This window comes from Microcebus murinus, chromosome 21 (genome assembly GCF_040939455.1).
Source record: "Microcebus murinus isolate Inina chromosome 21, M.murinus_Inina_mat1.0, whole genome shotgun sequence".
Lineage (NCBI taxonomy): Eukaryota > Metazoa > Chordata > Mammalia > Primates > Cheirogaleidae > Microcebus > Microcebus murinus.
Window position 1 is genome coordinate 15,657,707 of NC_134124.1, and position 27,346 is coordinate 15,685,052.

At 52.9% G+C, this 27,346-nt stretch overlaps 1 protein-coding gene across 6 annotated transcripts in view; it reads left to right on the forward strand.

The window, feature by feature from the left end:
- ABLIM3 (actin binding LIM protein family member 3) overlaps window positions 1-24,574 on the forward strand; it is a 109,155-nt gene extending 84,581 nt beyond the window's left edge. For 3 of the 6 annotated variants that reach the window (XR_012913988.1, XR_012913987.1, XR_012913986.1), the window contains exons 11-22: window positions 1,761-1,916; window positions 3,481-3,510; window positions 3,923-4,052; window positions 6,535-6,582; window positions 9,233-9,367; window positions 10,494-10,555; window positions 11,809-11,956; window positions 13,591-13,620; window positions 14,207-14,265; window positions 16,010-16,070; window positions 16,845-17,467; window positions 22,440-24,574. Coding sequence is in view for 1 of the 6 variants with exons in the window: in XM_012741577.3 (XP_012597031.2) it covers window positions 1,761-1,916; window positions 3,481-3,510; window positions 3,923-4,052; window positions 4,756-4,854; window positions 6,535-6,582; window positions 9,233-9,367; window positions 10,494-10,555; window positions 11,809-11,956; window positions 13,591-13,620; window positions 14,207-14,265; window positions 16,010-16,070; window positions 16,845-16,852; window positions 17,387-17,467; window positions 22,440-22,553 (1,161 nt within the window). In the remaining 5 variants the exon portion in view is untranslated. Of the gene's footprint in view, window positions 1-1,760; window positions 1,917-3,480; window positions 3,511-3,922; window positions 4,053-4,755; window positions 4,855-6,534; window positions 6,583-9,232; window positions 9,368-10,493; window positions 10,556-11,808; window positions 11,957-13,590; window positions 13,621-14,206; window positions 14,266-16,009; window positions 16,071-16,844; window positions 17,468-22,439 lie in introns of all 6 variants that reach the window. The other 3 variants (XM_012741577.3, XR_012913989.1, XR_012913990.1) reach the window with 3 other exon arrangements.
- Window positions 24,575-27,346: the final 2,772 nt, after the last annotated feature.

Consider the following 27,346-nt stretch of genomic DNA (forward strand, 5'->3'; position numbering starts at 1 on the left):
ACTGCAGCATCGGTCCAGTCTGTAGCAGGCAGGCTCTGGCAGAAATCAGGCGGCACCCCTCGAAGAGTTCAACTGAGGAGGGTGTCACGGAGAGACATGGACAGAGGTGTGGGCAGGGTTCAGGGGACCCACAGGAGACAGTGAGGGATCCAGGGACGACAACAGCACAACATCGTTACCATCCTGGACCTAAAGAGACAAAGGAAGGGAACAGCATTATGGAAGCTGGTGCGAGCAGGAGCTGTGGACTCACAGCCACCAGGTGGGAGTCAGGCCCACCCACAACCCAACAGGACGGTTGCCAGGGGAGTAAGTGCGCCAGCCTCTCTCCCCACTCATCCTCTAGGCTCTGCTACCACCTCCCGTTGGCCAAACCCAATGGAAAGCCAGGGAGCAAGAGAGCCTGAGATGCAGCCCAGGGGCACTCCGGGCACAGAGCCAGGCAAGGCAGGGTGGACAGTGGGTCTCGGGGCAATGGAGAATGGGCAGCACGGAATCCAGACAGCAGTAGGATGGGGCAAGGATGGAGTAGTTAAAGGTCCTTGGGAAGTTTTTAAAGTAGCAAAGCATATAAGGATTTTATGAATGCTGCTTTCTCTAAGGTAGTCTTGGCCCCAAGACATCACCTGGCCCCTATGGCATCAGGAGAACATTATGTGGCTAACACATTCTGTTTGGATGCTCTATCTAGTGGTCTCTCTTGTAATTTATGGCACCCCAGGACCTTGCAAGACAGACCCTGGTTGATCTTAAAAGAAACCAGGTCACAGAGGGCACAGCTGATAGACATGGCCCTGGAAAGGACTTGGCTTTGGGAGCCATGAGATGTGGGCTGTCACGTGCAAGGGGGAGCTGTCTTTTAATCCCAGCAGCTCTGGAGGGCTGGACTCAGGCGAAGTCAAGTGGAAGTTAGAGGCTCGTTTCAGTGCAATGTGATGAACGTTCCGAGTGCAGCCTCTGACGGTGTCAGCCAGTGAACTCCTATTGAGAACCCCGGGAAGACCACTGGGGAAGGCAGGCTCTCTGGGTTCAAATTCAAGTTTTTGCTGCTTATCAGCTATGTGGCCTTGGGCAAGTCAGTTGATTTCTCTCTGCCTCTGTTTGCTTGTTCAAAACGAGGATAATGTTACTGCTCACACTAACTGTCCTATTACTGGTTGTGAGTTATGTGGATTAACGGAGTTTATCCACATGAGGGAGCTGGGACAGAGCCTGGCGTATATTAAGCGCTCACCAAATGGTCGCTAGTGCTCTACTGTCATGATGACTTTTGTCTTCAGCATTTCGTCTCCTTCTCCAAGGATGCTGTGACCTGGGATGTCCTCTCGCCGTGTGGGGTCGGGGGTGCGGGGGCAGTCAGCACCCAGGCTATGTAGTTCAGGCTGGATTCACACCTGCTAGCAAAGCGGTGCGTGTTGCCGAGCCTTTTGAGCCTCAGTTTCCTCATCTGGAAATATTGTAGAAACGATATTGACACCTCTCCACGGAGGTGTGATGACATGTAGAGGAGATAACTCCCGTAAGGTGCAGGCCCTCGCAAATGATAACTGCTCAGTAAACGTCAGCCCTGTCGGAACGGGCGGCCTCTGAGGCCATTCTTATCCCACCTTCTACGATGTTTTGATTTCATCCTAATATATAGTTTTTAGTGGAAACTGGAGAAGCTCGTTCCTTCTGTGCCTTGTCTGTGTTTCCTCTCTCCTTTCCTTTTTCCCCTCTTATCTTTCTCCTCCTTTCCTGTCCATTTCCCTCCTCCCCAGGCTAAAGTGGATAATGAGATCCTTAATTACAAAGACCTGGCAGCTCTCCCCAAGGTTAAGTCCATCTACGAGGTACAACGCCCCGACCTCATTTCCTACGAGCCTCATTCCAGATACACGTCCGACGAGATGCTGGAGAGATGTGGCTATGGAGAGGTATCGCATCTTGCCCTTCGCCCTGGGGCTGTCGTAGGAGGAGAGTCCTGCCGGGGTCCCCAGCCCTGTCCATCGCAGACGGCGTGGCCTCCACAGTGCTGGCTCCCAGGCTCTTCTAAACTGGAATTTATAGCCAACATTTTAAACTCAAGGGATTTCATCCAAAAACCTGGCTTTCTGGCTTTTCTTGAAAAATCAGAGCCGGCAACATTCAACCTGTATTTCCACCACCTGGAGATGGGTAGCAGCGCCCCCTGTACACAGGACATGGCCCCCCCCCAATTCTCCTCAGTCCCTACCGCTCCCCGTTAACCCCAATAGTGAGGCTAAGTGCCTCTGACCACTTATTACTTCTTCTTTTAATGCAGAAATTTTTTTTCCACTCAGCCCATGGCTCTATATCTGCTGCTGCCAGGCTCAATGGCTGTTTAGGTTTATCATCCCTGATCAGGCACGTTCTCTGGTTTGTGCACCTGGCCTTAAGCCCCAGTGCGCAGGGGGGAAGACACTTTTATAAAGACTCAGTAGAGATGGCTTTTGAAGTCATTAAGTGGTTGATGCACAAGAAGAGAAAGTGTTCTCTGGAGAGGGCCGGGTGGCCACCACGCTGGCGGGCCTGGCGGTCTGTATCCCAGGACATTTCTAACCCCATGCCAGGCCCTGAGCTGAGATGACTGAGAACAGAAGGAGCCCTGGCCTGGTGGGAGTTCTTGTCCCAGCCCCAGCACAGCCAGCCTTGTGACCTCAGGCAAGTCCTTCCTCTCCAAGGGACTGGGGTGCTGTTCGGGTGAAGAGCCCGTGCTGAGATTATCTAGCCTCTGGCCCCCGAAATGGAGCAGGAACAAGAGATGGAGTGTCTGGTAGAAATTGGTTCTCCCAGAGTTAGAAATGGCAAACCAGGGTCCACAGTCCACAGCCAGCCCCCGATTTGATTTGTTTCACTCACAAAGTTATCTTTTTAAATATTAACTAGTTGTCAACATGCAAAACACTGGGAGACTTCACGTAAGGATCTGCATTTCTGACTTGTGTTGTTAAACCCAGAGGCTGTGTTCAGGCCACTCCAGCACGGCCCGGTCTCTGAGCACCCGCTGCCCCCTTCTGCCGCGACACTGTGTCTCCAGCTGGCTGCACCACCCACAGGTCAACTCTCTCGTCGCTGGCAGCAGCCTGGCCCTTGCCTGGCCCTACATGTGGGTTTCTGTCCTCCACATTGTCCCCATGAGCCCCAGAGGAGTCATGAGCCAGCAGAGAGACGGGGAACAGTGGTGGAAATAGCTCTCGGCAAGCCGTGGAGAAGCCCAGGTCTGAGCCGAGACCTGCCACTTCCTCCCCAAGCGTCCCTGAGTGGCCCTGAGCCTTCACATTTCCTTCCTGGGCGTTGGTTTTTCCACCTGTAGGAGGAGGCGTACTCTCAAGCTTTCCTACCTTCATCAGCAGAGCGTGCCGGGGAGGCTGCGGGCCCTCCCGCTGCCGAACCGTCTAACAATACTCTGCCCGTTCCTCTCACCCTCTCTCTCCTTTTGCTCCTTCCACGACTGCCTTCAAACTCTGCGCTCCTAAGTCGCTGGGAACGTTATCTCCCTACTCCCAGGTAACTACGCTGAGATAGAATTAAGTTGATATATAGCTGCGTCCCTTTGTGCTGACCAAGAAGACCCAGACTTCACCCCGCCACAGCCCCACGGGGCCTGAGCCGTTGGCCACAGTGCGCTTCCCGGCCAGGCAGTGACGGAGGGGAGGGGGCCTTGGGCTCCCGGGGCTCCCGGTCAGGGTTCCTGGGACTGACCCCTGGGTCCCATTCAAGGCCCTGCTAGTGATGGCAAAGCGCGGAGACTCTCTGCCACCTCTCGGGCTGTGCGTGTAGCTCAGGGAGGGAGTCTCTGTGGTCACGCCTCAGCCTCTCGAATCCCAGATCCCATGTCACGCCCCCACCTGCCCGCTAGACCCCTGGGCCACAGGCCCACCCATCCACGGCCTCGCTCACGGCGCACTTCCTCCCCCAGGACATCTACGAGAACCTGGACCTCCGGCAGAGACGGGCCTCCAGCCCGGGGTACATCGACTCCCCCACCTACAGCCGGCAGGGCATGTCCCCCACCTTCTCCCGCTCGCCTCACCACTACTACCGCTCCGGTAAGGAAGGGGAAGCCCCGAAGGGAGAGGAAAAGCGGGGGGACAACGCAGTGACGTGGGTGTCCCGGGGCTGCAGAGCCTGCACAAGGCTTCCCCAGGAGCCCCACCACAGCGTGGCCCGCCTGAGGCCTGCGGCCACCTAGGTGAAGGGCTGGGCCTCTCTGAGTCCCCGTGGTGTCCCTGGCAGGGGTAGAGAAGGGGCATGTGGCACTGAGAAGCGGCAGGAAGGTGGGTGGTGAGCCGCCAGGAGAGGGGGTGGCCCTGGCTGGGAGAAGATGCCTCCGCCCCGCTTCCTGGGGCCTGGCCTTCCCCAAGAACCCTCAGCCGGGCCCTGCACTGTCGCTGAGGGGAGGGGGAAGCAGGCTGGGAGGGAGGAAAGGAGCCGGCAAGGGCAGGGCCGGGGCAGACTCTTCTGGGCACCTTAGAGGCATGAAGACATCGTCCCAGAGCTTGGTGGGGTTGATTCTCACCCTCGCAAAACCTGACTTTGGAGTCCAGCCAGGAGGCGAGGTCCAGCTTGTTTCTGCAGACGCAGTGCATGAGAGCACATGCTTCTTCCAGCCGGAGCCTGAGCACGCTGGAACGCCCCAGCCCACCCCACCCCTGCCGTCATCACCTCACCGCTTCCTTAACCGCCACCGCGTTAATGCCTGTTTTCTCTGTGCCTCTGTTCTCTCTGGGGACCACTGCCTGCGTGCTCCAGGGCCCGAGAGTGGCCGGAGCTCTCCATACCATAGCCAGTTAGACGTGAGGTCCTCCACTCCGACCTCTTACCAGGCTCCCAAGCACTTTCACATCCCAGGTAGGCACTGCCAGCCCAGAGTGCCTGGCGTGGGTGCATGCTCCGTGGGGTCTCCAGTGCCTGAGCAGCCCACTGGATGCTGCACAGCCACCAAGGAGAAGCCAGATCCTGGGGGACCCTGCCTAACCAGTCACCCACACCAATCCCATCACCAGCCCCAACACCCCCGTTGGTCTTAGTCCACCCATTTGACAGGACCAGCCTTGATCAAGACCTCACAGTAGGCCGGGCGCCGTGGCTCACGCCTGTAATCCTAGCACTCTGGGAGGCCGAGGCAGGCGGATCGCTCCAGGTCAGGAGTTCGAAACCAGCCTGAGCAAGAGCGAGACCCCCATTTCTACTATAAATAGAAAGAAATTAATTGGCCAACTAATATATATAGACAAAATTAGCCGGGCATGGTGGCGCATGCCTGTAGTCCCAGCTACTGGGCAGGCTGAGGCAGAGGGATTGCTTGAGCACAGGAGTTTGAGGTTGCTGTGAGCTAGGCTGACGCCACGGCACTCACTCTAGCCTGGGCAACAGAGTGAGACTCTGTCTCAAAAATTAAAAAAAGACCTCACAGGAGCAGCCCAGGGAACAAAAGGTGCAGGGAGCTAGTGTGAAATTCCTCCAATGCTCAAGCCCCTGAGGGCACAGCAGTGACACACAGTGGCCAAGGCCACCAACTTAGCATCAGAGCTCTTGGGGCGACTCCCAGTGCCGCTGCTTATAAGCATATGACCTTTGGCCGGTTGCTTGGCTTCCCCAAGCCTCTGTTGTCCCCCTTGTACAGCCAGGCACTGTCGTGGGCCGGGACTTCTAGCTGTGCTCAACCCAGCCCAGACCCTGCCTTCATAGTCCTCATGCTAACATGGGAGAGAGATAAATAAACAAATAAGTAAAGGATCATTTCAGGTAATGGTAGATTATCTGAACATACATAAAAGAGGCATCATGAGAGATGACTAGGGTCATGTGGTCAGGAAGGGCTTCTTGGAGGGAACATTAAACTGAAAAGTGAGGAGGAGCCAGCCTGCAAAGACCCCAGGCAAAGACAGCCCGGGCAAGCCGGTGTGACTGGAGGTGGTGCTAGGAGAGCAGAGGAAGGCAGGCGCTGCGTGACTTGCTGGTGTGGTTCAGACAAGGTCTCAGTCAGGCAGAGCCAAGCCGGCCGGTCTCCTAACTCTGCGCTCAGGTTTTCCACTCACTTTCCCCCCAAGAGCTCGTCCTGCTGTGTCATCTACACCTTTCTCAACTGCCCCAGAGGGGGTCCCATCCTGTGTGTTTTTGAGGTGGGGGGAGGGAGATAATGCTGAAACTTGGCTGCAGCGTCCTGGGGACTGTCACCTGGAGGTAGGACCCTGGGTGGAGGCAGTGGACACCTTCCCGCATGGGTTCTGCTGAGCATGCGCCACCTGCCTGCACGCCCACCATTCAAGCCCCAAGCCCCTCCTCGGCGCCATCTGGATCTATCTGTTCCTCTCCCCACACCTTACTCGGAACCTGTTGGGATGAGGCTGGAAGTTCAACTTCGGAAGAGGAAGTCCACCAGGGGAAAGATGGTGGCCCCTTGGAAAAAGTTGCTGGCCATCTCTTTCTCCTGAGATCAACTGACCAAGTACTGTCTCCTTTTCTCCTCTCTTTCTCTCTCTCTCTACTCCCCACCCCCACTCTGTCCCCTCTTGGTCTGTCTGGCAGCTGGAGACAGTAACATCTACCGGAAACCCCCGATCTACAAACGGCATGGTATGGTCAGAGACAGATAGGGCTTGGCCACACAAGGAGAGGGGGGACGTTAACCATCTGTGCAGATGGCTCTGCCCAGGCCACCAGGAGCCACATAACACAAGGCCACATCTTGGTCCTTCTTATTGGCTGCCCCCCATCTCTCAGGGTGACACTGGGCAAGAGGTTGGTGTCATTTTAAAAGAGCAAAGCCCTCATGTCCCCTAAATCCTTTCCCACCACCTTCCTAATCCGCCCTTACCTGATGTCCAGTGTCCTAAATTTCATGATCAGAGAAACCCTTGTAAAAATGTACCCCTGGGAGCATCACACTCCAACGCGCTGATACTCGAAAATGTTCGTCAGAATCACGTGAGATGCACACAGGTTCCTGGGCCCCACCCCCGACTTGCTGCATCAAAATTCTGTATTTGTAACAGTTTCTCCAGGTGTGTCTGATGCCCAGCCCGGCTTGCGACCCACTGCTCCAAGCTGGTCTCAGCCACTGTCTCCTGGGAGTTGATGGGTTCTTGGAGACCAGATGCAGATGAGAAAGGAGCAGGGAGTCACTTTATTCTTTCATTCATTGCTTCATTTAGTGTTTCTCAAAGAACGGTCTATGGGCCTCATGCACCTGAGAGACTTATTAAAAAGGCAGAGTCCTTGGCCTTGGCCCTGCCGCAGACTCCCTTAATCAGAAATACTGAGTGTGAAGAATCTGCACTCTAACCGGCTTTGTCCCTGATTTCAGCCTGCACTCAGTGTGAGATCCACCAAGTTCTCATCATCGACACCTCCCGTTCATTTTTGCAAAAAGCATTTATTAAGCCTTGGCTGAAGAAGCACGTCCCTTCCTTTAGGGTGCAAAGGAGCAGCTGCGTCCCTGCACCTCACTTGCTTAAGGCTCTGGTGGATAACAGATGGAGGCACAGAGTTGGCAGAGCTTGGAGAGGGCAAAGCAGCCCTGAACCAGGATCTGAACTAACTAGCTGGTAGAGGGGGATATAATAGCATAAATAGTGGCTCTAGGTGCTTAAGACCCTACAATTTAGACAGACTTCCTGTTTCAGAGGAGGCCAAGCAGGGGGCCAAGGTGAGTCTGTGAGCATGTGCACATGTACATGTAGCTGTGTAGGGCATGCTACACTACCCACAAGTGGCCATAGAAAGTCACCAACCCCAACAAAGGCAGTTCGGCTTTATATCCAGGAAAGGCCCCCAGGGCCCAAGCTTCTCGGGATTTCATGGGATTTCCCAGGTGGGCTCTGCAGGGTAGCACCAAAGCAGATTGCAGAGGAGTGTGGGGTGGAGGTGGATTGCATGTATAGGGGGGCAGATGGAAAGGCTAAATGCGATTGACCAGGAGGGGCTGTCCAGAACCCAAGTCAAAGGGGAGAATTCAGCAGGGCATGGTGGCTCACGCCTATAATCCTAGCACTCTGGGAGGCCAAGGCAGGAGGATGACTTGAGCTTAGGAGGTCCAGACCAGCCTAAGCAAGAGTGAGACCCCATCTCTACTAAAAATAGAAAATCAGTCAGATGTGATGGTGTGCATCTGTAGTCCCAGCTACTAGGCTGAAGCAGGAGGATCGCTTGAGCCCAGGAGTTTGAGGTTGCTGTGGGCTGCAATGACACCACTGCTCTCTAGCCCAGGCAACACAATGAGACCCTGTCTCAAAAGAAAAAAAAAAAAATTGGAGAATTCAGAAGCTTGAGAAGCAAGTGCTACTGGGGGAGGGTGCATAGCCTGGGGCTGGCTGAAGGTTGATCCCATGACCCTTTGCTGCTCTGGCTCCACAGAGTGTAGAGCTTGTCCCTAGAGCTTCCCCAGAGCTTTCCTAGAGCTGATCCTGAGAAATATCTTGGAGCCACACTCATTTCCCCAACGCCCCTCTGCCATACCAGCCTCTCATCTATCTTTGGGCCAGTCATTCGTAAAGCATTTGTGTTTGCAATGAGTCTTTTGGTCACCCTTGTCATGGGCTTACTTCAACTTGAAGCTGGATGTCACGTGAGCCAGCAAACCAATTCTGACACCTACAGATAAGGAAACTGAGGCAGAGATGGGCAGGATCTGCCCTGTGCTAGAACTGAGTTAAGTGGCAAAGCTAGGCAGAGCTTTGCTGACTTCCTGTCCAGGGCTCCTTCCTTTGGTCCACATAGACTCCCTGGACCAAATGTGGCATCTCAGTATATGAGGAGGTTGACCTGACTCAGCACGCACCATGGCCCTGCCTGGCCATTCCTAGACGTGGTTCAAATCCATAACAATGCAAGCTTCTAAAGGGTTAGGAAGATGAGGGCTGGGGCTCACCTGGGACCTGTCAAGTCTTATTCCAAGGAGCCACAGCCTTAGAGTTCACTCTGGAGCAGACCCGGGAATCCCTGGAATGTGCTGGGAATCCCTGGAATGTGCTGGAAGAAGCCTTGGACTGGAGTCTGGCCTAGTTCTGATGCTAACTTGCTGTGTGGTCTTGAGCAAGCCCCTTCCCCTCTCTGGAGTTTAGATAACCAAATGTAAAATGAAGGATTGGCCCTAGCGCTCCATGTCCCAGACCCTCCTACCAGAGACCCCTGACCTGGGCTGGAGCCTGGCAGGGACAGGAAAGGGCGCACAGTCCCGGCCAAGGCATCCTGCCTTCCTGAAGCATTCTCCTTGGGTCCTTTACAGGTGATTTGTCTACAGCAACCAAGAGCAAAACGAGTGAAGACATCAGCCAGGCCTCCAAGTACAGCCCCGCCTACTCGCCAGACCCCTACTACGCTGCGGAGTCTGAGTACTGGACCTACCACGGGTCCCCCAAAGGTAGCTTCCCCATGGGAACCTGAGACCAGAGCCCTGTCACCTGTGCCAGGGACACAGGAGGTCGGGACAGACAACACCCACCCCTTCACATGACCGTTCCGAGTGAGAGTGTTTAGAGGGTATATAGCTCTAAGCTGAGGATTTTTAGTCATGCAACTGACATGTACTGAGGGCCACCCATGTCCCTGGGGAGCAAACTAGATCAGGTCCCAGCCCTTGTGGAGGAGACAGACAGAGGTGCCAGCCGTGAGAGGGAGATGATGCACAAGAGGTGGGAGAGATGATGACAGGGCACGCTGTCAGTCGGAAAAATGACCAAAGCGCCTCGGGTGCAGCCGCCATAGGAAGGGAGACAGGAGGTAACTCAGCGGAGAGTGCAGAAACACGTGCAAAGCCCCAAGATGCGCCTGTGGGTGCCGCTGGAGGACAGGACAGGCTGTCAGCTTAGCCTTGAGCTCAGACAAGGGGGTGGGGCGTGGAGATCCCACAGGGCTTTGTGGGTTGCGGTAAGGATTTGGGTTATTATCCTACACAGTGGGATACCACTGAAAAGAGTGACATGATCACATTTGTGCTTTTGAGAGACCGCTTTGGCTGTGGGGTGAAAAATAGTTTTGGAAGATGGAAAAAGAGAGAACGGTGGGAGATGGAAGGCTCGTAGCCACCCAGGCAAGGGATCCTAGTGATCCTCGCGGCCCCAGCCCAGCCAGCCAGACAACTCGCGCTGTTCCTTTCAAGTATGGGGAGGGATTGTCAACAAGATCCACTTTGATTGAACACACACTGTCACTAACTGAATGTCCATTCTGAGCAAAGCTTCAGGGAAGCTCAGAGGTGACTCTTTCGTTACCCTCAACCCAATTCTCCACTTGGAAAAGGAAGTCATTCACAAATATAACTACGCCCAAAGTCACCCGTGGTTAGTACCCACGGGAGATGGTGAGTGTCCAGAGGCTGCAAAGGCATGAGAGACCACTCCCAACAGGCGTGGGGGGTATCTTAGATGAGACTGTTTCAATTGCAAAAAAAAAAAAAAGGAAAAGGGAAAACCACCTCCAAATGCCCTAAGGCAGGGTGGCTGAGTGGGGAGCGCAGGCGGACGCTGAACCTGTCTGTCCTTTGGCAGTGCCGCGAGCCAGAAGGTTCTCATCTGGAGAGGAGGACGACTTTGACCGCAGCATGCACAAGGTGAGCAGGTGGCACCGCTGACCAGGATGCTTAGAGGGTACATCACCGAGGACTTTTTCATTTGCAAGTGATAGAAACAAAATTCAAACTCACCTATGATAGAAAAAGAAGTGCATAGCTTTGCATAACTGAAAAGTCAAGTGGAAGGATTAGCTTTGGGTTGACCAGATCTAACTATTCAAAAAAAGAAAATGCCACCAGGAAGGTGTCTCTCCCTTCTCTTGTGGAGCTTCCCTTTGCTTTGGCTTCTTGCTCTGTGTCTGTCGTGGTGAGTGGGTGCCAGCAACCCTCATATGCTGCTGCTGGGGGAGGGAGAATGGTCCAGCCACTGTGGAAAACTGTCGGGCAGCTCCACAAGAAGTTAAACATAAGATTGCCATGTGACCCAGCAATTCTGCTTGTAGGTAGATACCCAAAAGAATTGAAAACAAAGACCCAAATGCATGCACACCCACGTTAAGAGCAGCGCTACTCACAATAGCCAGAAGGTGGACACAACCCAAATGTCCATCAGCTCACCAACAGATAAACAACCTGTGGTGTAGCCGTACGCTGGAACATGACTGAGCCATAAAAGGAAAGGAAGTGATGATACGGGGCACAGCGTGGGTGAACATTGGAAACAGGCTGCGTGAAAGAAGCTGGACACAAAAGCCCACACATTGCAAGATCCCATTTATATGAAATATCCAAAACAAGAAAATGCACACAGACAGAACAGAGATTAGTGGTCACCAAGGATTGGGGGAGAAGTGGATGAGGACTGTCTGCTTAATAGCCTTAGGGTCTCCTTCATTACCTATCGTTAGGGGGTGATAACAATATTTTGGAGTGAGATAGAGGTGGTAATGGCACAACATTGAGAGTGTACTAAATGCCTCTGAATTGTTTACTTTAAGATGGTTAGTTTACAGTTATATGATTTTCCCCTTAATTAAGAAAAAAAAAAAATAGTGGCAGTCTGCCCATCACCGAACCAATCACTGTGGCCAGGCCATTGGATCCTGTCACTGGCCAGGCCTGCTTTTTGGTGCCCACCACCAAGCCCCGCCCAGACCACAGGACAACCTGTGGAAGACAGATGAAGCCCCAAAGGGAAGTGTGGGTGCTACGAGGCGGGAGGGGCACTGGGAAAGGCAGAAATGGCAGAGGTTTGTGCAGAGGGTCCAGTCGCCCGGCCTTTCCCAAGCCTGTTCCATCTCCATGTCCCTTCTTGTCCCTCTAACTTCACCTTGCTCTTTCCCCACCCCCAGCTCCAGAGCGGAATTGGCCGGCTGATTCTGAAGGAGGAGATGAAGGCCCGGTCGAGCTCCTACGCGGACCCCTGGACCCCTCCCCGCAGTTCCACCAGCAGCCGGGAGGCCCTGCACACGGCCGGCTACGAGATGTCCCTCAATGGCTGTAAGCACTGCTCCGGAAGCCCGGCGGGGCCAGGGCTTCTCCTGGTGACTGGTGGCATTTGTCGGCTGTTCACTCTGAGCCAGGGCTCCCTAAGGAACAATCTCTGTGTCCTCTCTCTTCTTCCTCACGGCGGCACTTCTCACTCCCACGTGTTACAGATGGGGAACTAGGGCATGGCAGCCTTTGGTAACTGCCCAAGACCACTCCGTTTCTAAGTGACGGAGCTGGCTTGATCAGATCCCCTGCCTGTCTGTGTAAGCAAAGTTCTGCCGGAATGCAGCCAGCCCCAACGCGATCCCTCAGGCTAACAGAGGAATCGGGAATCGGGAAAGGCCGGCCTTGGCGGTTAGCCCCAGAGCCTGCCACTGTCCTCCATCTCTCGTGCCCCCTCTGGGTCTAGAATACAGGTTTGGCAAGGGGCTGTGGGGGCCACCTGGGAAGACCCTGCTGTGCCCTGCGCAGCCACTCCTACTCCTCTGGGCCATCTGAAGCTGTGACTTCTAATCAGATTCAGTGTAAAGAAAAATGTCTTCTGATAGTCTGTATGGCTCAAACATACAGGGGACAGCCTCCTGAGGTAGTGAGCCTACCACCACTTGGAGGGATACAAGCAGAGGCTTTGTTCAAGCACTTTGCCTTGAACGTCTCTCGTTGCAAGCTCCTCTCTGTTCCTGAACACACACTCTCTCTCTCTCTCTCTCTCTCTCTCTCTCTCTCTCTCTGCCGCCTCCTTTTCTCACCCCTGTGGGATTCAGCCCTGCCAGGAAATCCCATCTCAGATTAATACTTGACAGATAATAAAAGGTATCATTTATTGTACTTCCGTGCACCAGGCGTCTGTGGATACATCATCACTCCTGGTTCTCACAAAGACCCGCCATGTAGAGGGATTATTATCACCCACTTTATAGGCGAGAGAACTGAGGTTAAGCCACTTGCCCAAAGTCAGAAGCTGCTAGGTGACTTAGCCAGGATCAGACCCGAGTCAGAGGGACCCCAAGGCCATGAGCTCTTCCCTCTTCACCATACTACACCTTGACTCCTGTTGAGAGTGGCGATGGTGGTGGTAGTGATGGTACAGCCAACTCTACGGCATATTCTATATGTGTCAGTCACTATTTTGAGTATCTGAATGTATTATGTCACATGATCTTCACAATAACCCCCTAAAGGAAACACTATCACTCCCCATTTGACAGGTGAGAAAATGGAAGCATGACTAAGTAAACTGTCTAAAGTTAGATATTGACTGGTGGCAGAGCCGAGATGAGCTGATCAGCCTGGTTCCCTGACTGCCAGCTGAGGGGTGTGGCTTTCAGCCCCTGGCTCTGGGCTCTGTGCAGAGCACCAATGCTGCTCAAAATTCAACTCCTCCAATTGCGTCTGTCCAGCGAGTATCACAGAGCACCTGTTCTGCCCCAGGTGCGGGGCTAGGAGCCAGGTGGGGGAGGGAGATGAGGTGCAGGTGCAAAAAACGGAAACTGGCCAATGGGAAATGAGATGCCAAAGGAGGCCCCTTCTTCCTGCCAGCCAGGGTGGCTGGTGTGGAAGCCACGTCTCTTTGTCCTTGTGAACCGCCTGCACTGTGCCTGTCCGCCCCCATGAGCACTGTTCTCGGCTTTTCTCTCTTGCAGCCCCGCGGTCCCACTACCTGGCTGACAGCGGTACGTTCTGCCTGGCCTGCCTTCGCCCATCAAGTCCTGGGAGGCCCCAGCTGAGCCGGCTGCAGCTCCCCGTGGCTCTGATGACCACACAACATGGATGTCCCCGCACAGTCCAGATCTCAAATAGTCCACCCCATTGTATTCTCCGGTTGTGGGCTTCCGTGTGGGTTCTAGAACCAGGATTGCCATGCCCAGCAGGTCCCAGAGAGAAAAGAAAGAGCACACACCTCTTCCACCCACCTGGGCGCCTTCCTGTCTGGGTGCTGAGCTTGATGCCAGTTCCAGGGCCTTTGTCCAGAGCCACCCTGTGGCCAGGACACAGAGGTCTGTCACAGGAAGATAGATGTGTGCAGGCCAGGGCCAGAGAGTGTGCGAGTAGGTGCCTTGGGTGGGCCTAGAATTCTGCCAGGGTGAGGTGCTGGTCAAACGGCCAAGTTGAAAATCTGGAGAGCATCAGGAAGAGGGGGTGGCCTCTGGCTCCCACCCCTTCCCACTGGGTTGGGCCATTTGTCCCCACTGGGTGACCTTGGGTAGAGGGACGCATAGCTTGAGTCTCCTAGTAACTGCTCTGGCTCCTTCTTTTCAGATCCCCTCATCTCCAAATCCGCCTCCCTCCCTGCCTACAGAAGAAACGGGCTGCACAGGGTAAGCGGGGCTGTGCTGGGGGACATGGCCCTCCCCAGGCTGCTGATGCTTCCACCATGAGCTCATTGTTGGGTGGAAGCTGGGCAAAGGCCTTGGCTAGAGGTGGGTTAGCTGAAATAACCCAATGGCAGTGCCTTGCTCCCTCCCTTGAGATGCCTGCCTGAAAAGAGCCCTCAAGGAAGGGGCTGGAGAATAGCTGGTACTTATTGGGCAATAACTCTGTGCCAGGGACTGAACTAAGCACGTTACATGCGCTACCTCATTTAGCCTTCACAACCCAGGCAGGTAGTTAGCTGCTACTATTAGCCCTGCTTTGTGCATAAAGAAATGGAGACACAGAGAGGTGCGGTGACTTGCCCAAGCTCTCCCAGCCAGCAAGTGGCAGGGCCAGGATTCGAGCCCAGGCCAGCTGACCCCAGAGCCCACCCCTGACATGCTCCACTGGCTTCTAACATGGCTCATCTCTGAGCTCTCCGATGCCCAGGACGTAAAACCCACTTGGAAGCAGTGAGTAGGTTTGAAGGCTGAAAGGAAATGAAAATGTGCCTTGGTCTCAGTAGGACAGCTGTGTAGCGGGACAGTGATGGGGCTCAGGAGTGGATGTTGAGATACATGTTGATTTACTGAGCACCTACTAAGTGCCAGACACTGTTCCAGATGCTGGGATCCTGCAGTGAATGAAGTCACTGCTCCTGTGGCAGTCACATGCTAGCTGAGAGATAGATGTAAACAAGACAACGTGTGATAGGAAATCAGGTGGTCAGAAGTGCTGGGATGGAAAACAGAGTGAGGGGGGACAGAGAGAAAGAAGACCTTCAAGAGCCACCCAGATGGAAGGAAGCACAATGCCCAGGTCCCTGGGTGAGGAGGGCACAGTGGGCCTGAGCTGGTGAGGTCAGGATGGAGTAAGTAACGACATGGAGCCAGACAAGAGTGACACTAGGGCCTTGCAACTGGTTAAAGACTTGGAAAGTGTCCTGCATGATCCAAGTCAAATTGACAGTGGGATCCCTCTGGCTGTCAGGTGGATCAGAGACTACAAAGGGACCAAGTGGAAACTATTGACCCCAAAATAGGGAGCTGTTTTAGGGTAGAGCACCCAGAAGGGATCAGAGCACCGCCGGAGAGCCATAGCTGGTGTTAGTAGTCCCCACCTGCTGAGAAACACACTGACCCTGTCCTTAACACGCTCAAGGTCTAGACGTCCATTCATTCAACAGATGTTTGTCAAAAGCCTTTTCCGTATGCAAGGTACCACTCTGGGTGCTTGGAATACATCAGTGACCAAAGCAGAGACGCCCCACTCCTTGGAGCTTATATTCTTGTAGAGAGGGAGAGACAGAAAGTAAGTAATAAATGGCAAAAAAGTCAAATGATAGAGAACATTACATGAGCAAGATATCTAGATAAGCAGGATAAGGAAGGCTGAGAGTTTCTGGAAGGGGCTACTTGCAATTTCCAGTAGGGTTGTCAGGGAAGATTTCATAGGAAAAGTGGTATTTGAGCAATGAAAGGAAGCATGAGGTGAAATTCACCAAATTAATAGAAGTATCTTGAGTGCCTACTATGTGCCAGGACTCGGCACATGCATACAGCTGTGAGTTAAGCTTTCCTAACTTAACGAGGCTGCTGAGAGGGCCTGGGTCCAAGCAACCCTGGCCATTTTCTGGAGATGGTGGTGAGTGCTTCAGGGAGACAGAGATGAGCTTCTCTCAGGCCAGTCCTGGCTCCGTTTCCCCTGCAGACGCCCAGCGCGGACCTCTTCCACTACGACAGCATGAACGCAGTCAACTGGGGCATGCGAGGTGAGCGCTGGCCCTGCCGCGGTCTGCAGGGAGGGGGCTTTTCCCGGGACTTCCCAGGATGTGCCACTCGGAACTGCCTGGCCTTCGGCTAATGTTGCTGCAGATTCTGTCCCCACGCTGGGCTATGCCCAAACCCCGAGTTCCAGCTCCCCTTCACTTCCCACTCCCTCCCTTTCACCCTGCTTGTCCCTGATCCTCTCAAGTCCCAGGCTGGGGTGATCTCCAAGCCACCTGTCCCATGTGGGTTCCCAGAGCCATTGCAGAGTGTCGTTCTCCCTGGACCGCAGAGCTAGAGTTTCCTGTTGCCCCAGTGAGGGGAAACACTCAGAGCCAAATGCACACTGTTCCCAGGAAAACTTCCATGAGCTTCACATTCTGTCCAGCGACGCTCTCACGCCAGCCTCCACCAGCTCCTATGAGCAGGCTCCAGCATGAGGGGTCCCACATCAGAACCTCAGAGGGCTCCCCAAGAAGATGGGGCTCTCACCCATGTGCTTCATGATCTCAGATTCTTCTTATTTCTATCCTAAATATCTCAAAAGCCATTTTTCCCTTAAAATCATCTCGAGATCAGCCCAAACCCTTCCTCCAGCCATCCACTGTGCTCATACCAGCATAGACCATGCTCCAGGGTGAATTCAGCAAGAACGGGCCTCTGCATGGTCAGGTGGAGGCAGTGGAGGCCGGACCTCCTGAGAGACTGAGACAGGCCAGGGAGTGATGCAACACAAAGACTGATGGGTTCCGTTCTGTGTGTCTCTTTTGTCTCTGCAGAGTACAAGGTAAAGGACATGCATAGACCCTGGGGGTCTCCAGGATTCAGGGAGCCACAACAGTGGGGATCAGCAGGAGGATGACAGCACTGTCTGTACAGGGAAGGGAACATAAATAAATAACCCCAAGGGTCCTTCCAAGACTAACATTTCCTATCCCTCCCTGGCCCACTTTCCCTGAATCCTGCCCTAGGTCTCTTGCCTACTGAAATCAGACCATCTCCCTGGGCCTTTGCAAAGCCTCTGGTAGCCCACCGGTAACCAAATATTAGACACTGAGATTCAGGAGGTTTTGTGCCCATATTAATGCCAAATGCCACCAACCTTATTCCTAGCAGTATTAGGGGACTCTCTGGGCCTTGCCTTTTGGGAGAATGTGCCTTAAGGATGCTGGGCAACCCCAGGGAGGCAGTCTCAGCCCTTCCTCCTGATTCAATCTCTGGCCCTTTCTGGACAGGGGAGAGAGCTCAGACATGATAGAGCTGAAAGGAACAAGCCCAGCCCCTCGCCCATGCTAGAAACATCCCCTTCCTTTCTCCTTAGATCTACCCTTATGAGCTGCTGCTAGTGACCACAAGGGGAAGAAACCGACTGCCCAAGGATGTGGATCGGACCCGTTTGGAGGTAAGTCTAGAAAACTGAGCAGGAGCCTTGGGTGTGAAGAGATTCCAGAGGCTGCCTCGTCTAAGGCAGCTTGAGAGGGGCAGGCAGAATGAATGGCGTTAAGGTCATGCGGCTTGTTGAAAAAGCAGAGACTTGAACCAAAACTGCTCTGTGCTATTCTGTGCTGCTTCCTCTTCAATTCAGTTAGCACCTGTGTGCACTGCGACAGCGTGTCCTCACCTGGGGCTGAGGCCCCTGCAGACCTAGGAGGAGCCCTAGATTCAGTCCCTGACTTCAAAGGACCCACTGTCTCAGGGTTGTCCATAAAACGAGTGCTGGTGGTGGGGGAGGCGAGGGGAGCTGTGCTGTGCAGAAGGTGAAAGTATAACTTAGTGCAGCTTCAAACTCTGATTCTGCCGTCCCTAGGTGGGCAGCTTTAACCAAGGAGCAGCCTCACTGAGCCCTGGGTTTCTCTCCTCTGTAAAGTGGGGGTGATTGGAATGCTTCCCTCAAGTTGCTAGGAGAAGTGAGCGAGCCAACACGAGTGACCCTTAGCGTGGAGTCTGGCAGTGCGCTCAGTATAAAGTACCGAGTGAATGTCAGGTCGCTATTACCCAGGGAAGTCCACTAAGGCCTGGGGTAGGTGGCACAGGCTTGCAGGAAGAGGAAGGATGTGGATGGACTTTGAAGGTGGGTGGGGACAGAGAGAGGTGCATCGTGAGTGGTGGGAAGAGTATGAATAAAGGTGCAGAGGTGGCCCTGAGGATGGCATTGGCCATTCAAGCTGTCTCATGGCATGGAGCTCCAGTCCCTGATCCCCTCTGATCCGGGGCACGCCCTACCCTTTACAGCCTGGTGCCTCTCCCTAGAATGCCCTTCCCATCTCGCCAGGCTGCTTGCTCCCCAGGGCCCGCACTAGTGATCCCAGCACCCCAGAGCCTCCTCCAGCCCGCCCCGAGGATGAATCACTCACCTCTTCCTCCGCCTCCTTCAGCCTGTGTCCAGAGCGTGGCCAGGCACCTCTCGTGTTCCTCTGTGTCAGGTCATTGACATATCCATTTCCTCTGCCTGAGCCTGAGCTCCTTAGGAGCAAGATTCTCTGTCCTCTTCCACCGGTCCTGGGCTGGGAGAGGTGTCAGGAGGTGTTTGTGGCATTGAACGCAGGCTTCTAAAAGAGGAGGCTCCGCGCTCCTTGGGAAGAGCACATGAGCCACCCTTGACCTGGTGGTGAAGAACTTGTCCCAGGATGGAGGGTTGGAGCAGAAGGCGTGGAATGCAAGTGAGCTGGGAAGCTCTGTGCGTCCTTCCAGCTCTCACGCACTGGGGTAGCAGGCTCCGGAAGGAGATGGTTCTCCCCACATTCATAACAAGGTTTCCTCCTTTCCCTTTCTCAAAGTAAGAGTGTCTGCCGGTGCTGAAGGGGACAGCTCCCAGCGCAGCCCAGCAGAGCCAGCTTTAAGGGATGGAAACACTCTCCTACCATCAGAATCACCCAGGGAGCTTTTAGAAACCTCACACAGGAGCCCCGCCCTACACCAATTAAATCACCATCTGAGGAAGGAGCTCGGACATCAGTATTTTTTACTCTTTTTTTTTTTTTTTGAGACAGAGTCTCGCTCTGTTGCCCAGGCTAGAGTGAGTGCCATGGCGTCAGCCTAGCTCACAGCAACCTCAAACTCCTGGGCTCAAACAATCCTCTTGCCTCAGCCTCCCAAGTAGCTGGGACTACAGGCATGCGCCACCATGCCTGGCTAATTTTTTCTATATAGATTAGTTGGCCAATTAATTTCTTTCTATTTATAGTAGAGACAGGGTCTCGCTCTTGCTCAGGCTGGTTTCGAACGCCTGACCTCTAGCAATCTGCCCACCTCGGCCTCCCAGAGTGCTAGGATTACAGGCGTGGGCCACCACATCCAGCCCGGACATCAGTATTTTTTAAAAGCTCCCAAGAATGTCTAAAATGTAGCCTGAGCGGAGACCACTGGGCTAGAAGACACTGCCCTAGGCCCCTGCAGCAGTTCAGGGAAGGAACTGAAGGAGGAAGACTCAGACCCTGAGCTCAAGGAGTTCAAAGAATAGACAGTCATTCATCCAACAAATATTTATTGACAGTGTATTCTGTATGTGAGGGACTGTTCTAGGTGCTTTCAGTGAGCAAAACAGAGCCCCCTGCCCTCTGTCAACTTGCATTCTTGTGTGAGGAGTCAGGCACTAAATGACACAAATAAAAATAAATGATGCTGTGTGTTAGAAGGTAATTGGGGCTAAGGAAAATAGTAAAAGGAGAGCCCAGTAAGGGAGGTTGGGAGCTAGAGGGCGGGGCGAGGTGCAGTTTTAAATAGAGGATCAGAGTCGGTCTCACTGAATATGTGCCATTTGAGCAAAGGCTCAAAGTAGGTGAGGGAGTTATTTTATGAGAAAGAAGAACATTCTGGGCAGAGGGAGCAGCCAATGTCGGGGCCCTAACACAGGAGTGGGCCTGATGTGTTTCGAGACAGCAGGAGGTGAGTGTGGCGAGGATCACATGAACACAGCAAGGATGAAGAGGAGGTGATGAAGGCAGAGGAGATGAGGACCAGATGCTCTGTGTCGGGCACATGCACAGATCACTGCAATAGTGCGAGTACCATGCCAGCAAGCACTTCTGTGTGCCGGCCCCACGCTGAGCACGTGACCCGAGTCCTCTCACCCGCCCTCGCTGTATCTGTGAGGCAGGGGTTAGGATGCTCCCATTTTCCAGAAGAGGAAGTTGAGGCTCAGGAGGGATTAAGTAACTTGCCCAACGTTGCACAGCCATGTCTCCCCGGCTCTAAAACCTTCCTGCTTAAACACCTTTCTGTGACAAGTCACCAATGCGCAGGGCTGGCATCAGGGGGCCCTGAGGACCCCAGAAAGAAAGGAGGCTCCAGCCAGTCCGTAGTGGGGAAGGAGAGAGAGGCCTTGGTCTCTCTTGAGTCCTACTTGTGGACACCTGACTTAAGGTCGAGGCTACCACGCCTGTACATCGAGCCTCATAACAAATATTTTTGAACACAGCAGAGAAACCCAGCTAGACAATCGATGGTAACTGCTACCTCCAACACGGGAAGCACAAATGACCCTACGGTGCAGCCGCCCTGGGTGGTTACTGCGGAAGGAGCGGAGAACTCCCTCCTATCCGAGTTATTTTCCGCACCTGCTTGGGTAAAACAAATAGGAACAAGTTAACAGCCTATAAAAAGGAGAGGGGCACTTGGGGCCCTAACAACCAACTGTGATGTGCGGGTGCTGCTCGGATCCTTTTCCAGACAAACCGGCTGTAGAAGGACATCTGCAAGACAGAGGAGTTTTCTAATGGGGAGGTGTGAGGGAATTCTGAGGAGTTACTGCTAATTTTCCTTAGGTTTGCTCGGGCCTTGTGGTCAGTGAGAAAATACCCAGTATGTTTTGAGATATGCACTGAAGTAAACAGGAATGAATTGACTGACACAATGTCTAGGCTTTGCTGTAAAATATTTCAGCAAAGAAAGTAAATGAAGCAAACATGGCAAACTGTTGATAATTATGGGTAATGGACATGTGCGCTGTCCTATTTTCTCTATTTTGTGTATTTTTTAAGTATTTCAAAATAGACTCACTGATGAATTTTTTTCAGTGGGGTTGACCAAGAGGGGCAGTGGGGTACACGCATTGGGGTCAGAGGGCCAGCACTTTGGTCTCGGCTCTGCCGCTGCCCGCCTCCTTCCTTCCCTCCTTCTCTCCTTCCCTCCCACTCTCTCTTGGGCAAGTACGTCATTTTAATTCTCTGAGTTTGGGTTTCCTTCTCTCTCAATCAGAAAAAAATAATAACTCCTGGTTTTCAGAATCATCAGAAAGATGAAATGAGGGTGAATTGGCAGTTCTGAACTATCAAGCATGATACAACACAAGGAATTTTTAGAGTTATTCAATGCCATTAAGTATGGAAAAATCAACTCTAAGTCATCAACAGCCAATGATATCTATCAAAAATTATCAAAGTTACCTTTGCTTGAAATTCTGAATGTGTAGCTAAGATGTGAGTGGCAATAGGCCAGAGAACTGGCTAATTACTGTGCGGCCAAGTACATAATCCTCGTTGAATCTCCTTCAACACTCAGTTAGCTCATATGATTGCTACCAACAGGTCAGCTCCATTCATTTAGCAGTTTGCAGGTTGGCTATCTGCCGTGTAGTTCTCTTTTTAAACTTAGTTTTCAATTTCATTTTGAAAACTTTCAACCCTCCAGAAAAGTTGCAAAAACTGTAAAATGAACATCCATCCACCTTTCACTACATGTGACTAGTTGTTAATGTCTTGCCACTATTTCAGTGCCATATATTCCAACTCTAAAACCTTTTGACAGTGTGTCACACTTTTAAGCCTGCTTAGAAAGGAGAAAAGCAAGGAGGGCAGAAAGGTGGAGAGCCCTGCTATGTAACACAGAGCAGTGTTGGACCGGATGGCATGCTTGTTTTCACAGAAGAAAGAGATAACAGGACATTTCAGTGGGTCGAGAAATAACGCTCGAAAAAATATAAATTTTTGTCACTGACTGGCCTGATGAACAGCCTTCCTGATCATTTGTAAAGATATTAGTAAGAGAAAATAAACCTTAAAATCTCAGACATGCCTCCCTTTTGTCCCAAAGAGGACTGAGATAGCATTAATCCATGCACACTTCTGGACACAAATGCATGGGGCAGGTGTGCGGAAAGGTAAGGCCAGCCAGGGTGCACCGAGGTGGGGTTAGGTGGAGCGCAAGTCCCACCTGAGCCATGGGCAGGGGTGGCCCCCTCCAGCCAGATCAGCTCCAGAGGCCCCTCTAGGGAAACATTCAGTCATTCAACAAACATTCATCATCGCACGCCTGCCTGGGTCGGACACTGTGCCAGACACAAGGCACCCAGCGAGAACATGCAGCGCCTGTTCCCACCCGCAGTCTACCTGTCACACCCTCACGCTGTTCTCTCTCTGTCCCCCCCATCTCCTCAGCGCCACCTGTCCCAGGAAGAGTTCTACCAAGTGTTCGGCATGACCATCTCCGAGTTCGACCGGCTGGCCCTCTGGAAGAGGAACGAACTGAAGAAGCAAGCCCGGCTGTTCTAGGCAGAGGCTCTATAAATATATATGCATTTATATAAAGCTCTATGTAAAGTCTCTGTGCCGGGGCTCAGTATAACCCTCTGTGTAACGGGACACGCTGCCTGCCGCGAGGCTCGCTTTTCCGCACCGTCAGGCGAGCCCACGTCATCGAGATATTTTTATGCTCCTTACTTTCTCTTTTCTAAGTGCTGTGGGATCTGGGAAGGGATTTGAGGGGACTCCATCCTTTTACGGGGGACCCTTTTTATACTGGAACACCTGTCCTAACTTGAGTCCCCCAAGGTCCAACTCTCTTTCCTAAAGAAGGTGCCTGAAGAAGTCTCTCTTCTCTCTGCTTCTGGGCCCTTTCCCCAAGTCTCTAGGGCTGAGGCTGACCATGTGCTCGTCACACCTTATTGGCCCCAGAGGGGCCCTCCCATGGGAAGATCCGTGGCAATCTTCCTAAATCACTGAGCGCCTTTGAGAGCCCGCAAAGAACTTGCTCAACACCCCCAGTGAGGAGCTCAGTGCTCTCTGGGGACGATGCAGTTAGAAGTGTGAGCCTCAAACCTACCCGTTACACCAGTACACAGACGTGGATAGGGCCTAGGCCTCTCCTCAGCTCTTCCACCCTCCTCCTCTGCCCTGCTTTGTAACCTCTCCCTTGTCCAAATCTAGGACTCACCATTAGGAAAAGAAAAAAGGCACTTCTCTTCCCTCCACCACTTCCAGTTGGCCCCTTCACCTGCCTGCACTGGGGGAGCCAGAGGAAGGGAGTGGGAGACAGCGGGGCCCTGCTAGAATCGGAGCTGCAGGACCTCTGGGAGGCTCCTCTCCCCCTCCCTGCTCCCAGCACCTCCCGCCCCCGCCCCCTGGCAAGGAGAGGCCCATTCCTGCAGCCCGTACTCTTCAGCCTTATTACAATCTATGTGCCTGACAACTCAACACTCCACAGGGCTCCCCCACCACAGCCCCAACCGAACAACTAGACAGACGGCTCCACCTGCCCCTCCAGCGGTAAAATAGGCCATGTCCCAAAGATGTAGACCAGAGATGGTCTACATCTCTGGTCCCCGGGCTGGCAGGGCAACTGTTCTGGACGCCCACCCATCCTGGGCTCCTGCTGCAAACGTGGCCATGTTTCATGGGGGAAACTTCTGGAAGAATGGCTGAGATTCCAAAAGGAAGCGTTGGCCAACACCACCCAAGGTCATCCTGGACTTCCCAGCGGCTGCCTTGCCGGCCTCCTTGCCTTCTGGAACAGGGGTGAAACCTTAACCTTCTCCCTTCCCCTCTCCAAACTTTCAACTCTGAGTTGGTGTTTGCTGGGGGCTGGTTCCTTCTTGGAGATGCCTTGAGTCGAACCACTTTGAGGCCATGGAGGAAGGATGAAGAAGTGGAAGTGACAATTAGGATTCTCAAGAGGCTGGTGACCTGTCGTGGCAAATGTAGAACTGACTGAAATTCCACAAACCCTCACTGAGCACCTGCTGATGCTGAGCACCTGCTGAATACTGAGCACCGGATGGGGGAGGGGGAGGGGAGCACTGGGATGAATCCACGGGGGCTCTGGTCTCGGGGACATGCCCAGTAATAGTGGGGATCCTGAGGCATGTACCCAGGCACGGTGGACATAAGGCAGAGAGTGATCGGAGAAGGCACGAGAAAGTGTGTGTGACGTTAAGGAAAAGGCGTATGCAGTTGGAGCAGACCAAGGAAAGCTTTCTGGAAGAGATTGCATCTAAGCAAAATTCAGGAAGGATCTTTGTAAACTGGAAGGAGACTCGAAGTTGAAAGGGTGATAGGTGAGGGGCCAGAAGGGAAGTCTGATGTGCTCTCATGTACAATGTCAGCCCTCCCTGCACTTTCTCTTGTTTGGCCAATGTCTTCCGCCTTTCCCTGACCCTTTAGAAATGTCCCCAGCCAGACGCAATCCTTGAAACTGCCTCATTATCACTAGTTGAGAACTTGGCGAGATCGGAGGGCTTTTGTTATTGTTGTTGGATATTTTTGTTTCCCATAAAAGCACATCATTTCAACCCAAACCTGCGTGTGTCCTTCTGTTGCTTCTAGCGTGAGTGGAAATGACTGACATGGGAAGAGGCTGAACCGTGCACGCTTTTCACAATGAAAGCACTGAGACGGTGGCTTCTCCTTTGGCCTGGGCTTCTCCTGGTGTCAAGCGAGAAAGTTCGACACAGTAAATGTCACTCAGATTGTTTTCTGCGTGATGCAGGTTCCCTCAAGATGGTAGAGGACGTTCCAACAAAAAATAAGTTTCTGAGATCAAAAATAATGGTACTAATAATAGTTCTTCATTATTAAGCACCAACAAGGTGCCAAGTTCTATGTGAGGCCTTGACACCCATCATATCTGTTAAGCCTCTGTAACGGCCCAGGAGGGAGGCATGATTAACATCTGCATCTCCCAGATGAGTAAATGGCCTTCAAGAGCACATATAATTAATCCTGGTAGAGCCCAGGGTCAATCCCAGCCTGTCTGACTCGGAGAGACCAGCTCATCACTCTTATCAGGCAGACTCCTTTCAGCTATAAGCACAGAGCTCCTTATTACAAGCGGCTAAGCAACGAGAACGCATGCAGGCTTGCACAGCCAGAAGTCCAAGGTGCAGAGTTGGTACATTCAGCAGCTCAGGTTCTCGGCATCTCTGCACTCCACCGTCCTCGGCATGCCGGCTTTTGTCCTTAGCCAAGGTGCTTCCTCATGTTTACAAGAGGCTGCTGCAGCTCCAGGCATCCTGTCCTCACACAAGCACATCAGAAAACAGGAAAGAAATTCCCCTTTGCATGTCTATTGTAGTCAGGACAACTTTTCCGGAAGTCCTCTGCGGACTTCCACTCAGATCCCACTGGCCAGGACTAGGGAACGTGTCCACATCCCTGCTGCAATGAAAGCTGGGAAACGGAGCATTTGGCGTGTCCAGCCTGGACAGTAGGAGGCAGCCCCCTGCCAGCAAGGAAGAAGAGAGCCAGGCAGAGGAGGAATGGCGTCTAGGTGAGTGAGTCCGCGCCTCTGCCACAACCACTGTGCCATGACAGAACACACGGCGTCCCTTCCCTTGTAGACTCATAGCGCACATTGCTGAAAGCCCCGGGGCGTCCTGCCATACCTTTGTTGAATCCAGTATTTCATAAATATCATATATTGACATAAACTCTGTTTAAGAAATGCCGGGCTTACTGTATTTCATCTATTCTCAGATGTACACTTTTTTTTTTTTCGCATTTTGGCATCTCTGAATATGAGATGTGGCTTAAAAGTAAAAGTAACTCCTTCCCTGACCTCTCATTCTATAAGTTTGCAACAAGAACCAATTCTATCATCCCCCTCGCAGCCCCTCCAGACAGGAGGCTCAGATGTGCAAAAGGATGCTTAAGAATGTGCCTTGGTTTCCTGCCTGCGCGTGCGCCCAACACACGTTTACTTATGGCATCTGCTGCCAGTCAGGGGCACTGAGGATTCGAGAGTGAGGAAGGCAAGCGTGAGGTCTCCTTGTGTACTCTGGTCTAGAGGAGAAGCGAATTATAAATAAGTCAACAGAAAAAGAGATGGTGTACACAAAGATAATAAATAGTGAGACAGTAATGTACTTCCTATGTCTGCTGAAGGATGCAAACCAAGTACCCAGGGAAAGGTGGGGGTGGGAGCATTGTAGGCACAGGGGACAGTGTGTGCAAAGGCCCTGGGGTGGGCAAGAGCTTGGCTTACTTGAGGAACAAAGAATATCAGTGGGGAAGGAGGGAAGCGAGGGAAGAATGAAACTAGAAGACATGGAGGACAAGTAAGGGCTGGAACACGCAGGCGGTCTAGAAGGACAGCTCTCACCCACGCAGGCTTTGTGGAGACTGCCTGGCTTGTTCTGTGGTTGTTGCATGCTAGATGTAGGGAGAATTGCTCCAAGCCTTGTCACTCGCAGTGTTGTTCCCAGCCAGGAGCATCAGCATCATCCAGGAACTTGTGCAAAATGCAGAATCACAGAGCCCACCCTGACCTTCCATCCGCATCTGTGTATTAATAAGATCCCCGGGCGATTCACACACATAGCGAAGTCTGAGAAACGCTGCTCTGAACCATCTTCCTTTCATGCACAGACAAGACAATACTTTGTTCACACCCTCTGAAGTTCTGGAAGGGGGCCTTGCCCCACGCACATAACCATTTGGACACTGGAGGCCAACCTTGCATTCATAAAGCAGAACGCAGCTTTGGGGGCCACAGAAATCACAGAAGATTAGCGCTTAAATCCAAGACAGTGGCCATACTTTGCAGCCCCGAAACAGGCCAACTGAGCATTCGGGCACATCAGAACAAGAAGCCAGCTCTCCTGCGCCTGGAGCCCCTGTCCTCGCCAGGCTCCCGGCGCAGAAACACGGGCGCCGGCTGCGGAAGGCGTCAGCGGCTGCGGCTGGCCTCCAACAGAGCCAAACGTGGAGGAGGAGGGCTGGTACTCGCACCGTTAGCAAAATTCAAGAGGGAAAAAAAGCCCTGCTAAAATTAAAAGCAGTTAATATCACAGAATTATGCCAACTCCATTAATGCCCCGTGTGAAATTAAGTTTTAAATGTATCGTTCCACATCAGAGCTGGGGTTGCTAGAAGTCTTCACCCTGGAGTGAGTCTCGAGACCAGTGACACAGAGAGGCTGGGGGAGGAGGTGTGCCCTGGCTGCCCCACTGTGACTGGCTCAGAGACACAGACACGGGAAAGCAAAGCCAGGACTAACCACCTGCGAATAGTCCCCAGGGCAAATTAGGGCCAAGTGTGGTGGGTAGATCAGGTTAAAAGACAGCATGACA